Source organism: Mixophyes fleayi, chromosome 1 (genome assembly GCF_038048845.1).
Source record: "Mixophyes fleayi isolate aMixFle1 chromosome 1, aMixFle1.hap1, whole genome shotgun sequence".
NCBI lineage: Eukaryota > Metazoa > Chordata > Amphibia > Anura > Limnodynastidae > Mixophyes > Mixophyes fleayi.
In genome coordinates, this window is record NC_134402.1 from 324,241,616 (window position 1) to 324,258,180 (window position 16,565).

Consider the following 16,565-nt stretch of genomic DNA (forward strand, 5'->3'; position numbering starts at 1 on the left):
CTTAAATAAATGTTTCTGTTTCAGCAGATGGTTAAAAATTATAATTTTTTTTATAGCTATCCATTTGAGCTTATGCAATGTCCTGCAATATCATTAAAATCATTACTATCCTATTGACTAGCCTTCATATTATCTGTAACTGTGATAATAGCAATAATATTATTGTCCTTTAGATGTTCCTAATTTTTTTATACAATTTGGTATTACCTTTATTTATTCGTCATTACAAAATATTGGTCTTGGTAAAATGAAATATATATTTATTTGTATGAATTGATTGAATTATGTGTCTTAGTATTATTCTGGTTTTGTAGTATTGATAATCTGATATTTTGCAGCGTTATGATGGAGATATTGGTGATCTGGGCCTCACACTTTCTTATGATGAAGACGTCATGGGTCAGGTACATGATTGTTTGTTTTCTGTGGCCTAAGTTCTGTCTTGGACTAACCCATCAATCAGGACCAACCTAGTTATGTAATTTGATATTGTAAGTGGGAACAAATGTGAAATACAGCACAGAGCTGCATAAAAATGCAACACTGGCTTTGCCTTTAACATGTGACTACTATTAACTATATCTGTTACATGGAATTCCTTTGGTAGACCTTATGAAATGTAGACATCTTCATATAACTTAGAAGGCAGTGGACTGATCAGGATACTCTGTCCATCTACTTAGTATATAATTAGTATAATTTATATACTATGAATTGTTTGGTCATATTCAGGCACATTGGCCTAAATGTAGACTAAATCATGGATAATCTAAATTGCAGCAGTTTGTCATAGTGTATGTTAGCACTACAGTTTTCATGTAGACAACATTCTATACTTTATGAAAAAAAACTAATGAAAAATATTATTTATGTCACACTAATGTACTTATATGTGTTTATCAGCTGGTTTGTCATGAGCTGGTCCCTGGAGGGAAATCTATCACTGTTACCAACGAAAACAAGTGAGTGCTGAGTTATATGTATTGCTTAAAGGAAAATCGCAATCAAATTAGATACTGTATATGTCATGAAATATTATTGTGTTTTAAGTTATTAGAAACCATTTTCATTATGATCATATTTGTACAATCATTTGTTTAATTTAATGTTACCTGCAGAAAACTTTAGAAGGAAGCAGATTTGACATACTTAGTACTGTCTCTGTATTTCAGCTATGTTATGTACACTAATGTAAGTTCTTACTGTCAATATTTATTGTTTATTAATTTGGGCGTATTGCTGTGCCCAATATGTGCCAGAATTAAGGGCTGCGGAGGTTGGTATGCTGGAGGGTGATCTTGTCCAATCAGGTTTCCGTTCTAAAAGAGGGGTATATCTGGGGGGCGGAGCCTCTCTTTGGAATCGCCAATGAGGCAGCTGGAGCCAGCTCTTCTCAGGTGAATTGTGTCGTTAGTCCTCCAAGACCTAGGTGTACAACTATCATACAAGACCCTGGTTCAGATCAACAACCTATGGTGCTTATTTATTGAATTGGAAGCAACGAAACTACATATAAAATAGTAAGTTCAGCTGATTCCTTTTGAAAAACACTTTACAAAATCAGTAAGCTGAACAGCTTATTTAAACAATGTTCATACTATATTTAGCCAACAAGCTGCGGCGTTGTATATCACATTTAACATGATTTATTTCCTGAATACCTGTTCTTAAAGCACTGTGCAGAGCTATAGTAACACCGACTGAGCTGGGGCCTCATTAATTATTTAGTAGTACAAATGTTAAATTGTATTTGAATACTATACATGTGAAAATGAACTTCTCCTCTCTGCAAATGACTACAGCTCTATCTGGGATTGAATACTTCATTTTATTCAGTGCTACTAGAAATAAGTGTCTTCAAATTAAGTAAAATTAATTGAAATTCCTCTCCTTGTTCATTGTCAATTAATATTGTTAGAAGTCTATTGTGACAGCCCTGGAATATTGGATAACATGATTGTTTTAACCCCATAACGACTCTGGTACTTGTAGCTTCATGACCGGATGGATACATTTTAGCATTTTTGCCTTGTGCATGGCAATAACATTTTTAGTTTGTTGGAGTATGAGTAAACTTTATTGTTATTTTGTGGCAGATGGGGGTTTTATTAGTGTTTTTAAACTATTATTTTATAATATTATTTTTTTTTAGGGTTATGTTAAATGAAAATAGGGCAATCGGTAAGCTAATGACATTAGAAGCTAGAGAAATAAGTTATTTCCAATGCAATAGGATTTTGGGACATAACAGTTTTTTTTAGTATGAGAGGAAATAGGAGTCATCTCAGACCCAATAGCTCTCTCTCCTGAAATGGGACCCCCGGTGTTCATGTGATTACCCATGAGATACAGGTTGCTAAAGGACCACATTCTGCATCAATTCATAACAGTTGCTGTTCTTCTTTTATATAGAACTGGTGCCATCCCTATGTGCTCTAAAAACACAACGCATAGGTTTAAAGCCCATGTCCACTCACCTGACATAAAAAGGTGGTGGTCAGTCATAAAGGAGTACTGTAACACCCTCACACAGTCTGCAACATTATAAAAGAAAGAGACATTTTTTTTCAAAAACGGTCTAGAATAAAGTAATACAATCTTTCTGTATACAATGCAACTTAACAGAAAGGCCAGCTGGAAGCTCTGCTCGAACGGGGACCTAAAAGGGAGTTCAAGAACCAAAACATTCCAGAATTATAAACATACAATGTCGGCCTACAGAGAGGATTTTATATTTTTAAATAACAACCAAAAACGATTTTGCCACTTCTTCTCTCATACCAAGTATAAGAAAGCAAAGATCAGGTTAGAGTCCCTTAAATTAAACTGAACATAATTGCTTGTTTGCTTTATTCACCCTTTACTTCATTCTTTTCTACCCGTTGTTCTCAAATTGAAATTGTTCTTGACTTTCTCCTCTTCCCTACTTCTTTTTTCTCTTTGTGCTACCTATCTATCTCTTTCACATGGTCTCTCATCCAGTCTCCCTTTTGTCTCTTCTCTGCAGGATCAGTTACATCCACCTCATGGCTCATTTCCGCATGCACACACAGATTAAGAACCAGACAGCTGCTCTTATAAGTGGCTTCCGCTCCATCATCCGACCAGAGTGGATACGCATGTTTTCGGCACCTGAGCTGCAGCGTCTTATATCGGGAGACAATGCTGAGATTGACTTGGATGATCTCAAGTGAGTTAAACATTTTAAAAGTTTTGCTTGATGTAAATATAAGGAAGCCTTCACGTAATACAGCAATAGGTTAAATTAGAAGCTGACACTTCCCACTGATGGTGAGACCACCTTATAATGTGACCCTTAAGAGTTGTTTCTCTGTGAGTGAATTCTCTTTTCAGAGACATATGCTACAGTATTTTGCATGCTTTTCACATATTCCTGCCTTAACTGTAAACTAAGGAATGATTGTACCCTTGTTCCTGAACCCAGTCACCTGAATTCCTGGCTCATTCTGTTTCACAACCACATAGTTGTGGAGATCACCACTCTCCAGTGCACCACCATGAATTGTTTGTAGGGCATATGAAGGGAGCAATTGTTGCAGCTATTTCGTTGCAAGTAAATAGAGCGGACTGCAAGTTTTTAGGGCAAGGCGTGTTCAGTGGGCATCTCATGTTCCAGACTAATTAGCAATAATGTTTCAGTTCAAAATTCCTTTGACTAACAGCAGAGATGTGAATTCTGTGAAATACTACAGCTTGCCAAATTTAAATTTGGCATCAAAAGTACTGTTCCTCCCCTCAATACTTCCATAGCCTTGGAACCTTTAGACCTTTTAAAGTGCCCGCCACAGCTTGGTGCGTTTTCATGACTGCCATTGGCAACCGGCTTTTTTAAAACTTCTTTTTATCACTACACAAATATCCCCACAGCCATTGCAGCTGTGACTTGCCTGGAGTGGGCTCAGGAGGTACCGTGGACGATACCATGGGATCTCTGTGCCACCAACTGCATCGGGCTTTGGGACTGGCACTGAACCATGCACTAGAGGCTCAGATTACAGATTAGTGGTTCTCCCTCTCCTCCATTCTTAGTTGCAGTCAGCCCCCGACATTGGGACTTTCACAAGAGAAGTGGGTGCAGGGTCCCGTTGCCCAGGGTTTCCGGTGGGGGCTGCTGGTCATGTGCCAGTCCCATACTAGGCACAGAAAGGTTGAGGGGGCCATCCTTCTGGACAGCAGCCAACTCTGGAGGGAAGTGTTTTCTGTATCCAGGACCACTTGCCAAAACAGACCGCTCTCGGGACCCTCCTTTGCATCGCCTTAGAAGACAGTTAATTCCTGAAGAAGGCGGTGCAGGGTCTGGTCAAGGCTTCATGTTCCATGGAAAGAATCATGGAAACTGCCACCACTACTAGACCTCTGTAACCTCTTGCTGTATTCTCAACTATGCCCCAGTCTGAATCCGAACACAATTGTTTAAACATGCTCTTACATGTTTTAACAACACTCATTGCCTACGTTAGAACACCCTTACCTCCCCTGTCACACCTCTTCAGGCATAAGGAGTTGTAAGTGCCAAAAAGATGCATGTCTGAAAAGCCGCAGTTGCCTATGTTCACTTTTTGAGCATGTACAGTACAGAAAAATCGCAAAGATACGTTATGCAAATGGTTATGCATCTCATTCTGAATCAGGACCTATGTGTGTTTCTAATGTATTCTTTATATACCCACATTGATATACTGATACTGTATAAACACACTTTTTGTTGTTGCAGGAAGCACACTGTGTACTATGGAGGTTTCCATGGCAGTCATCGAGTTATTATTTGGCTGTGGGATATTATGGCTAATGACTTCACCTCTGATGAAAAAGCCATGTTTCTAAAGGTATTAATGTACATCATATCCTTTCTGCTAATCTCCTATATAATTGTTAGCATCTCAATGTGTTATCTGTGGTAGCATTTCCTGCTCCAACTCATATTACATTCAATCACTTGTTATATTCTTCTTTCAGTTTGTTACCAGCTGCTCCCGACCTCCTCTCTTAGGGTTTGCCTACCTTAAGCCACCATTCTCCATTCGCTGTGTGGAGGTATCGGATGATCAGGTAACATACTTATCAATAGCATACAGTTTAGAGGTATTTTCTTTGATATAAAATCTCATTACAGTTTATTACGTTTATAGCGAAGAATGTTTTATTTACTATAGCTTTTTTCCACAGAAAAAATATTTTTCTCAAGCAGTAGTGGGATGGTGTATTATATTTCACACTTAGGACGCAGGGCAGTGGAAAACAAAAAATGACGACTCCTCTGTTCTCCTGCTCCTTCCTCATTTCTTTTTACAGTTTCCTGCATATAGGTGGTTGGCATACGGCTCTTGCCCTTATTTCATTTTTTTTTATTCAGAATTGTTATTTATACAAAATTAAGGGATTGCCTCAGTTATACTGTGGTGCATATAAAGAAATGGAAGTTGCTCAAATCAATTTATAGGCTATAGCAGGTGCATGAAAGGGTAGGGTTATCCTGAAAGGAACAAACACAGACAAATCCCCCCAGCACACTGCTATAGCCAGCAACAGATCTGCTATTTCTACTGTAGATAAAAATGCAAAAGTCTCAGTTGCACACATTTGCAAATGTATGTTGAAGCCACCCACCACTCCACGGTGCTTTTGCTAATACTGTGGTGCATGGCAGATAGTGTTCTTCACCCAATTTACCCGCCCGCTTCCATACGGAAGTCCCTCGCCCCACCTTTCTTCTTGGCATCAGCTGCAGGTTAAATGGACCTTTGGCCAGTTAGCTACCTGCATACCCCTGGTCACCACAGTGCCCTGGGAAGGGGGGAGGGCAGTGAATGGTAGCTTTTGATTACCATAACAGAGATGTCTTCACAATCAGGACACATACTGTGGGAACACAAGTCTCCAGGGTAGTCCAAAGTTATGTCTGTGCCAAATGCCAGAATATTACCAGAGGGACATTCTTGGCTCTACTTGCATCCCTCCTCAGTATCAAGCGGCACGCTAGGGTCAATGGCTGAAACAGAGTAGGCTTTGGAGATTTGGAGTTGTTAACCTTCTCTAGGTGTGGGCTTTCTGGTTTTGTGACTAGCTTGGACATCCACAATTGTTTTCTGGATTTGGTATCCTTTAAATTTACTTTGAACAAGTAGAGAAATAGTCAAGGAAAGTATGGTTCAGAAGAGTTCCTTTCTCAAAACAAAACCAAATTAGTTAATTTCCACTGCAAGTGTTCCTTTTACTCCGTAGGTGCAAAACAGTCTGGGTATGCAGCCTAAAATTAAGTCCTTGTGGACCGGTAAATGGGACAATTCCAAATCTTGTGACAGCGGTCAGTCCTCCTGACTAGGATGTGGAGAACGGAAGTTGTTAATGACTTGAGTCTTCCTCTTCAATTACTCTGTCTTGCTTCCAGTTTTGGGAGCTCTCTTCTGGTCCAATATCGGCTCCACGCATCTTAACCAAGGTCATATCCTCCATGCCAGTGCTACTGCATCATCAGGAGGTCAAGTTTGTTTCATCGTTGGATGATACAGTGGTGAAGGTCCAATGCAGAGAGCTGGCAGCTTACAATTTCCAGCTTACTATCCAGCTCCTGAAGTCACACGACTGGATCAGCCATAAACTAGCCCAGTCTTCACTGACGTCAATGGTATTCCCATGTCTTTATTTGTACATGTTCTTCAGAGAGTGTTTCTGCCACAAATTTTTTCCTATGGGCCAATATCATCACTTCTGACCACCCTGTGCATACCATCCGATAATGGATGTAGGTGTTGAGATCTTGGTCTCAACCCTGGAGGTATTGCCTTTTGTGCAATTCCACATGCACTTCATTCAAAATGTGCTTCACATTCATGGAACGGATCTCTGTTCCCATCCGACTTTCTTGCATGGTGATTTCCTATCTTGAGGGGGGATATCTCCCATCTGATGGTGGAAAGACCATTGTCCTTTTTGATGTGGAAGGTATTGTTATTATTGATCTTTATTTGTATAGCACCTACATATTACAAAGTGTTTAAAGAAAATATTTAATAATTCACATCAGCCCTTGCCGGACCACTTTTCAGCAGAAGCCAATTAACCTACCAGTATGTTTCTTGACTGTTGGAGGAAATTGGGGCACCCGAATGGAACCCATGCCAACACAGGGAGAACATACAATTTCCACAGATAGTGCCCTGGTTCCAATTGAACCCATAGCGCCTGCCAGGGAGGCAGCACTTCTAACCAGTGTGCCAGTTCCTGGGAGGGGAGTGTTTTTTCTTAATCAGCATGCCCAGGGTACATTGTCTCCTCATTAGTGGGTCACACGCCCCACCTGCCATGTGTGCTGAAGGTTTTGTTGCAACCTTATCAGTTACTAACCTTTCAGGGAAGGATAGTCCTGAGACAACACCTGGAATCATGCCATTTCTCTGCTAGCACTGAATGTTTCTTTGGGACATCTGACCATCTGAGTCCTACTTCTGCTTAAAGGGATTATTGTACTTACTATTAAATCCCTTTCTCTGAGGATTTAGACCAATACACCCCTCCCCTCTGCAACCCCTGCAGCTCCTCATTCTTAGTTAAGGGGCCAAGGGTGGTTGGGCTTACTTTTATGACAGGAAGAAATTATTCTATTTTCCTCTATAGATTTTAACTTAAGTGTTGCAGCAGTACGCTCTGTTAGATGGCAGAACACACTTAGCGATAGCCGGGCGGCTCTCACTTACAACGATAGTGTCTTTTATTTTATTTGTATTAACATAAATCGATCAGTGCTGACAAGTGGATTATAGCTGCTGACAGGCTGCTAAAAAATCCCGGATACCAGCGCTGCCAAAACGGCAAAGAGCGTTGGTAAATCGGAGTGTCGGGGGCCGCCATATTGGATTATACCAAGTTTCCTCTACTAATGGCGACTGCTACATAACATAGAGCAGATCACCCTCTTTAACAGCAGAAAACTCAAGGAGCAGGAAAAAAGGTGCAGTTGGAGGATACTAAGGACGGAGTTTCCCCCCTGCAGTCTAAAGCAAGTGGGCTGTTCCAAGGGAGCCAAACACTGCCCTGGAAAAGAGCTGCAGACATCCTCTGGGACACTGAGTTGCAGACAGACCTCTCCTGCTCCATAAGAATCTTAGCCTGATTGGAAGGCTAAGTACCATTTTTCTTATATCTTTATATTATAGATAAGGATATATTGAAATAGAGTTGTTGTTGCAATAGCATTTTTTACAAAAATATAGAATAGTAATTGCATAAAACATAACCTTTGCAAGAGATACTAACTTTTGACTCTGTCCTAGATTAGTTAGTATCTTTTTGTGTGCTTGCCAGCATGGGCAAATGCCCTGACACAGGGAGTTGAGACATTAGTTAAACTGCTATCTAAACCAACAGAGATTCCAGCGGTTGCGGCAGTTCTCCCCTCTACCTCAGTAGCAATTGACTCCCTAGTAACAGGCAGGACTATGGGAACCAACGAGTCCACTGATTTGGGACAGGCTGGGGCTCCATCGGTCCGCACCTCACAAGACCCTCTTACAGGAGAACCGGCTTGGTCGACTTCCCTAGTTAGTGGGCTGGATAGGTTAAACCAATTCTTGGATGCGCCAAGGCCATTACCAAAAAATAAGAGACACCCATCCACTAACTGATTCAGAGGGATAGTCAGAAGAGGAGGGTGAAATGATAGAAGACTCTGATTTTACACAAGTCTTAGACCCAGAAGAGTCTTCCAGATATTAGGGTATTGGCGACCTGGTGGTAGCAGTTCATCAGACTTTAGGTATTCTGGATCTAGAAGTGACTAGAACATCAGATCAAAATCTCTTAAAAAAAGCTAGGAAACGTGCGAACCGCTTTCCTCCATCAGTAGAACTGAAGGAAATAGCGGATGGCATCCTGGAAACAGCCAGATAGGAAATTTACTGTTCCATGTAGTTTACTGGCTTTATTTTCTTTACAGGAGGAGGAAATCAACCATTGGGAACAGGTTCCAAGGGCCGATTCACCGGTTGCGCGCTTAGCACGACACACCACACTCCCTATTCCAGGGACAGCCACCCTGCAAGATAATTCTGACCACAAAATAGAGAGATTTCTAAACTCCATCTACACTGTGGCAGGTATGTCATTCAGACCTATATTTTCATCGGCATGGGTTGCAGGGCTATGGAAACATGGGCTGACCAATTAACAGCGAGTCTGCAAAATTCGGAATTGCTCACCCTTGACCTGCATCTCAAGGAGGCTTCTGGATACTTTTACGAGGCCGCCCAGAATGCAGCCTCCTTCTCTTCATCTATATCTGCAACCGCAGTAGTGGCCAGGAGAACCTTATGGCACAGGTCCTGGGATGCAGACACGGAATCGAAAAAGTATTTAGAATCACTCCCTTATTCAGGGGGAGTGTTATTCGGACCTGAATTGGACAGCATAATTTGCCAGGCCACAGGAGGCAAAAGCAGCTTCCTCTCTGTAAATGTTCCAAAATCTGGAACACCCAAGGTTTGGATTATTTCGGCAGTCCTTTCGTAAGGGCTTCGCTGGCCGTAACCAGACACATAGACTGAGAACTTTGGCCTCTAGAGGTCGGCCTTCCTCCTCCACGAAATGTCTATCTCCTAAGCTTTCAGAAAAGCAGTCAGTTTGACGGTCTCCCTCCCCTCCTCGCAGCTGCGGGAGTGGGTGGACGTCTGCTATTGTTCAGAGATGAGTGGGCAGTGCACTCGGAAGACCATTGGGTTTGGGGGATCATAACAAGAGGATACATGATAGATCTATCAGGTCCGGTACCTCGTCAGTTCTTCGCAACCAACTTACCCCGCGACCCTCGAAAGAAAGAGGCCATGCTTACATGTGTTGCTTCTCTTCTTTCCGCCGGAGTCATCTGCCAGATTCCGGAATACTAAAAGAGACAGGGGTTCTACTCCAATCTCTTTTTAGTCCCAAAGCTGGACTGCTTGTTCCGGCCTGTGCTAAACTTAAAGCAGTTAAACCGGCATCTACTGGGGGGTCAGGTTTCTAATGGAATCTCTCAGGTCAGTCATCAATGGACTGGAATCAATTCATGGCATCTATAGACATCAAAGATGTCTACCTTCACATACCTATCTGGAAGGCTCATCAGGCCCTTCTCAAATTTACATTGGGACCGTCTCACCGCCAATTAAGAGCTCTCCCATTTGGCCTTTCAACAGCACCAGGAGTGTTTACAAAAATAATGGCAGTAATGGCAACCTGCCTTCATTCCAGAGGAGTGCAAATAGTGCCTATCTAGACGATCTGTTCATTGAAGCCTCCTCGGCTCTCCAGCTGAATCAGCACGTGGTCCTCACTATCAGGACCCTGGAGAAAATGACCCGCTATATCACAAATCTTTATCCCAGAAATCCAAAACTGGGAAGCAGACTTTCTCAGCCAGCATTTGATATTGCCGGGAGAATGGTCGCTCCATCTGGAGGTCTTTCCAGTCTCTGGTTCTACGATGGGGAATTCCGGACCTGGGCTTAATGGCATCGCTTCACAACAGGAAGGTGCCGCAGTTCTTCTCTCGAGCAAAAGACCCCGTGGCGGTGAACAAGGGGTGTCTACCTTCACATACCTATCTGGAAGGCTCATCAGGCCCTTCTCAAATTTACATTGGGACCGTCTCACCACCAATTAAGAGCTCTCCCATTTGGCCTTTCAACAGCACCAGGAGTGTTTACAAAAATAATGGCCGTAATGGCAACCTGCCTTCATTCCAGAGGAGTGCAAATAGTGCCTATCTGGACGATCTGTTCATTAAAGCCTCCTCGGCTCTCCAGCTGAATCAGCACGTGGTCCTCACTATCAGGACCCTGGAGAAAATGACCCGCTATATCACAAATCTTTATCCCAGAAATCCAAAACTGGGAAGCAGACTTTCTCAGCCAGCATGCGATATTGCCAGGAGAATGGTCGCTCCATCTGGAGGTCTTCCAGTCTCTGGTTCTACGATGGGAAATTCCGGACCTGGGCTTAATGGCATCGCTTCACAACAGGAAGGTGCCGTAGTTTTGCTCTCGAGCAAAAGACCCCTTGGCGGTGACCTGGGCTTAATGGCATCGCTTCACAACAGGAAGGTGCCGCAGTTTTGCTCTCGAGCAAAAGACCCCTTGGCGGTGACGTAATGATGATGCCAAGGGACTTCAGGTTGGGATAACCGTTTCCTCCCATTCCGATGATTCCCAGAGTCCTTTGATGAGTGAAGTAAGGGGGACACCCAGTCTTCCTAGTGGCTCCCGCTTGGCTAAGGTGAGTCTGGTGCACAGAAATTCTGGGGCTAGCGGTAGGTCAGAGTGTGAAATTACCTCTTCAAGAAGACCTTCTTCAGCAAGGACCATTCACACATCAGGAATTGCCTTGGCTCAATTTAACGGCATGGCTGTTGAGGCCAGCCTGTGTAGGTCCAGAGGGTTCTCTCCACGAGCAGTGAGCACCCTTCTTCGGGCTAGAAAACCAGTTTCGGGACGTATTTACCACATCTGGAAACCTACATCAGATGGTGTGAAAACCGAACATGTCACACGGCTGCCTTTCGTCCTCCAGGGGTTCTGGCTTTTCTCCAGGATGGCTTGGATGCGGGCCTTCATCTAGGCTCTCTGAAAGTACAGATATCGGCCCTTCCGATATATTTTCACCTGCACCTGGCGGACATGCCGGATGTCAGGACCTTCTTACAAGGAGTCCTACATATCCAGCCTCCATATGTTCCTCCAGCGGCCCCCTGGGATCTTAATCTGGTGCTAGATATGCTTCAGGGCCTCCTTTCGAACCATTACGCACCGTAGAATTAAGGTTCTTGACTATGAAAGTTGTATTTTTATTCGCTAGCAAAAGTGGTGTCTAGCTTTCATGTGAATCAAAAAATGGTAGTTTTGGTATTTAAGGGTGGCCCACAGTCTTCAGGGACAGGTTCCATGGAGTCTCTGGATTTGATTAGGGCTCTAAGAATTTATGTCAGGAGGATATCAAAGATTTTCCACATGGATTTGTTATTTATTTTGTTTGACTCCTCTAAACGAGGATGGCTGGCTGGCCTCTAAGCAATCAATTGCTAGGTGGCTTACTTTTACTATTAAGCAGGCTTATGTCAGTGCTAAGAAACCTGTACCAGATTGTATTGTAGCCCATTCTACCCATTCAGTGAGGGCGTCCTGGGCTGCACGAAATGGGGCCTTAGTTGACCAGTTGTACAGAGCAGCCAAATGGTCTTCGGTCCATACCTTTACCAAATTTTATCAGTTCAATGTGTTTGCATCAGCAGACGCGGCTTTTGGCTGTAGTGCTCTACGTGCCGAGCGGTCCCTCCCTTAAGGAACGTCCCCATGGTAGCAGTGTCCCCCAGGTAGGATGAAAGAGAAAAGAGGATTTTTACACTTACGATAAATCCGTTTCTCTGATTCCATCTGGGGGACACTGCGTTCACTACCTTCTGCTCTTCTGCTGTGTGTTCTCAGATTGTTTGGCTCTCCTTCCTTGGGGCTTTATAACTAAACTGAGGAGCTACAGGGGTTGCAGAGGGAAGGAGTTTGTCAGCTTTGATACATTAACAAAGTTAACCTATTAAGTGCCAACTCCACCTCCACTCTCATAACCCCATGGTAGCAGTGTCTTCCAGATGGAATCGGAGAAATGGATTTATCGTAAGTATAAAAATCCTCTTTTTTGTCCCATTAATCATCACAGGGCCTCTATAGTCAGTCATGTGGCACTCATAAATGCACACAGCAGGGTTCTTTTTTAATAATTCACAACACTTTTTATTCTTTTTCTAGGACACTGGGGACACCTTGGGTAGTGTGCTGCGTGGTTTCTTTACCATCAGAAAACGGGAGCCAGGCGGTCGCCTCCCCACGTCCTCTACCTGTTTTAACCTTCTAAAACTGCCCAACTACAGCAAGAAGGGGATCCTGAGGGAGAAACTCCGCTATGCTATCAGCATGAACACTGGCTTTGAACTGTCCTAGCACCTCTGGTTTTACAGCTTCATGGATAATTTTCTCAGCACTGAGTCTTGTACCATGTTGCAGAGCAATTTGTTTAATGTTTGAGCAGAAAAATTACTAATGTATCAGGATATTAGAGATAAAAATAGGCGCTAATTGACTCAGATAGTATTCTATGTTCAATTTGATGCCTCTATGCAGCAACTCAAAATTGTCTCCAATATGGTCTATACTAAGGAGCCTTAGTGACTAGGATGTGTTGACCTCCACAAAATAAATATATGCCATCTGTTCTAATAATATATTAAAATGGATTTTATTACTAACATAACAAATAAAATTCCCACTCAACTAAGATTGGTTAAAAAAACAATGTGAAAGGCTCCTTAGTATAGACCATATTGGAGACAATTTTGTTTTGCTGCATAGAGGCATCATATTGAACATGGAATACTATCTGAGTCAATGAGCGCCTATTTTTATCTCTAATATTATGTTTAAGGGAGGGAACCCTAACTAATAGAGCTGCTCTTGCAATTCAAGAAGGAGCGCAGTCCCCTATTTTTACATATCAGAATAACATTGTTTTAAATATGTAGTTCTGCCATATTGTTTGATTTTGTCTGTAGATTTATTCTTCAGGTGGCAAACAATGTATTTTATTTCTAAAATAAGCAAAAACTGACCTTTTTTATTCTAGATTTGTGAATTATGTGAATAGTGTCATTAAATAGGTAGGTTTTCTCATTTTAAAGATGTCTGTAAGGCTTATAAAAACAAGGTTTGCTGGATGGTTTTCAGTACTACATACATGTACATAAGTCCTTTTGTAAAATAAGGTAATAAGGCAAGAGTACCAGTTTATTAAAGTGTTTGGACAGAGCTGCAGCCACTACCGTATAAACATTAATAAAGCCATTAATTAAGGTCAGAGAGTAGGCACTGTACATAATAAAGGGGATGAGGGGATTCTTTGCACCACTAAGCTGACAGGTATAACATAAACAATATGGCAATATTTTCATTCAGTGGTTTAAGATAATTAAAATATTTCAACATTGTTTTCTTAAGAGTCACATCACAAGATCTATAACTAGTATTGCCACTAGATAGAATTACTGATGTTTTAGGAGACCACAAGTACATCTGACTCCCTGTTCCTGATGAGTAGAGTACTTCCAATCTCTATATAAATATGTATTTCTGGCATAAAGTTATAATTCTATCTATAGAAACATTTATTTATTGAAGAGAAAGCATGTCCTTAGTTTGTCCACATGATCAATACCCCAATCGACACCTATCTTCCCATCCTTCCAGTCATGCCATCCCTTGGTTCAGCCTCTTTGTATGTTCTCCTTCATAGTGGAGGACCATGACGGTTTGTCGGTAGCTGTGGTCCACTGTGTGTGGGCATCTCTCTATAGAGATAGGTAAGGATGTATACAAACATTTGTACATAGACTGAAACAATTATTTATCTGGTAGAATACTTGATATATATCTAACGCCCCACATACAGTATGTTTTACAGTATATATTTATGTAGAGACAGATAGTAAATAAATATTTTAGAGACCTTGTACCAGACAATCCACCTATCATGAAACATGATTGAAAGAAGATTATAGGGGCAAATTAGGGATTGGGTATAGACTCTTGTTAGGCACATTTCTGTTATGTCAAATAAAATATGTTATGTGGATTCTTTGTGCATGATTCTAGGGGAACTGCTGAAGGCAAAAGTATTCATGTATGGCTCGTTTGAGGTTAAGCTTATTTGGATCTGTTGGAAACTGCCCATAGCACCCACCCTTATATTTATGCCTCCTCCAGATCGCTTAGAATAAAAATTGCCCAGAAATATATAAATAAAATATACCTGTATAATGTGTAAATAGGTGACTAATTTTAAAATGATGTATATTCATGACATCATCCATACATCCCCATCTAAATGCCACAGACATTCTTTAATAAATCATCACAGTCCAAAAATAGTTTTATTATAGAGTTTTTACATGTTTAATAGGGCGTTGTCTTTTGTTATAATGTTAATTTGAAGTCACTGTAGAATTATGCATGAAGCTGTTTTCTTACCCTGCTCTCAGATGCTTTCATCAGTCTGGGATCATACTACTTTACCTTGCATCTGCCACTGGAACAGGAAACCGCTGCAGGGTGCAAATCTTCCAGCTCTACAATTCCAGGAAGCAATGAGGGACACCCTCTTACTGTGTAAAAGGGAAGGTCCTGACACCCATTATCTGCTTGTAAAAATGCTAAATAAATAAGTTATTCATTATTAATAATTTCTTGACAATAAATCAAAACTCCTTTTTATTTTTGTTCTGAAAAATATCTTTACGTTCAAGAAGTTTGTACATGCCGGGTTCTGAACTCCTACAAAGCTGCTAGTCAAGAAGTTCTGTTCAGTTATATGAAGCGTTATTACTACTTGGTGCATGTGTCACAGGGCTACCATGTTGGGTTATCTGAGCCAAGACATACAGTAGTACATGCTGGTAGGTGATCACACTGGTGAAACTTTGTTATAAAGTGACCATGGATCTAGCACATTAGCTTAAAAAAACAAATCTGAATCCTACTACACATATAACAGAAATTTAGTGATACAAAATTAATTTCTCTGTAATGTATGCTATATTATCCCTTATTCCTCACCCCCATACGGAGATATTATAATGTAGAGTTATACTAGAGTTCAGGTTATGTTTTGATATTCAGCCCAAAATCTAAATCCATTTAAAATTAATTTGTATTTATTGGATTTTATGCTAATCCAACTTTAAGATCTCTGAGGCAGAATGTTGATACCCAGAATACCAGATACAAAGGTCACTAATAAACATTGCAGTCAAAATACTGTGTCTATTACCCTATGTGATGTTTAAATATAAATTATTCATTGGTCAGAAACACTACTTACATGTTATGTGTATACTTCCTTAAATTTGTATCTTTCCAATAAATATATATAGTATTGTAGTGGCCGAAGTGGACCTTTAGAAGTGGCGGTATAGAAAATGTAAGTTAATGGAATGTGATGAAGGCATAATTATTATTGTTATCATAGATTTGTAAGGCGCCACAGTGCTCTGCAGTGCCGTACAGTAGGGAACACAGGACATAAGTATAACAGGGACATACAAGGTAGACAACATATATACAGACATGGAAACAAAGGGTATGGAGGACAATCCTCAATATAGAGCATTGGAAGAGGGCACAGTTGAAACAGGAGGAGCAAATGTGGTTCAGAGTATAGATTGGGAGTAGCAGTGGTAGTATTGGATACCAAAGTATACCAGACACTTTTACCACTGTATACAGGTGATACTTGGAATTAATAATTTTTACTATCATTTAATACTTTATGGAAATGGTCCTTATTGACTTTGAGTTAATTATTCTAAAATGAATGCAACAAAAAGCATATAAAGCATCACCATGTTCCCGGTTATACATAAAATGAAGCTTGCTATTATTTCTTCACGAGTGTTTAAGAACTTCTTTATTTAGAAATAGATAACATTTTAAATAAACCACCTTATGAAATATACTTAGCTCTTTATAATTTGGGCT

General features: G+C 41.0%; 1 protein-coding gene across 1 annotated transcript in view; it reads left to right on the plus strand.

Annotated features, from left to right (window-relative positions):
• Nucleotides 1-15,302, plus strand: part of UBE3B (ubiquitin protein ligase E3B) — a 52,723-nt gene extending 37,421 nt beyond the window's left edge. Inside the window, 6 exon segments of the mRNA XM_075210926.1 lie at nucleotides 339-404; nucleotides 904-962; nucleotides 3,008-3,190; nucleotides 4,736-4,847; nucleotides 4,978-5,070; nucleotides 12,789-15,302. Coding sequence (XP_075067027.1) covers nucleotides 339-404; nucleotides 904-962; nucleotides 3,008-3,190; nucleotides 4,736-4,847; nucleotides 4,978-5,070; nucleotides 12,789-12,980 — 705 coding nt within the window. The 3' untranslated portion in view covers nucleotides 12,981-15,302.
• Nucleotides 15,303-16,565: the final 1,263 nt, after the last annotated feature.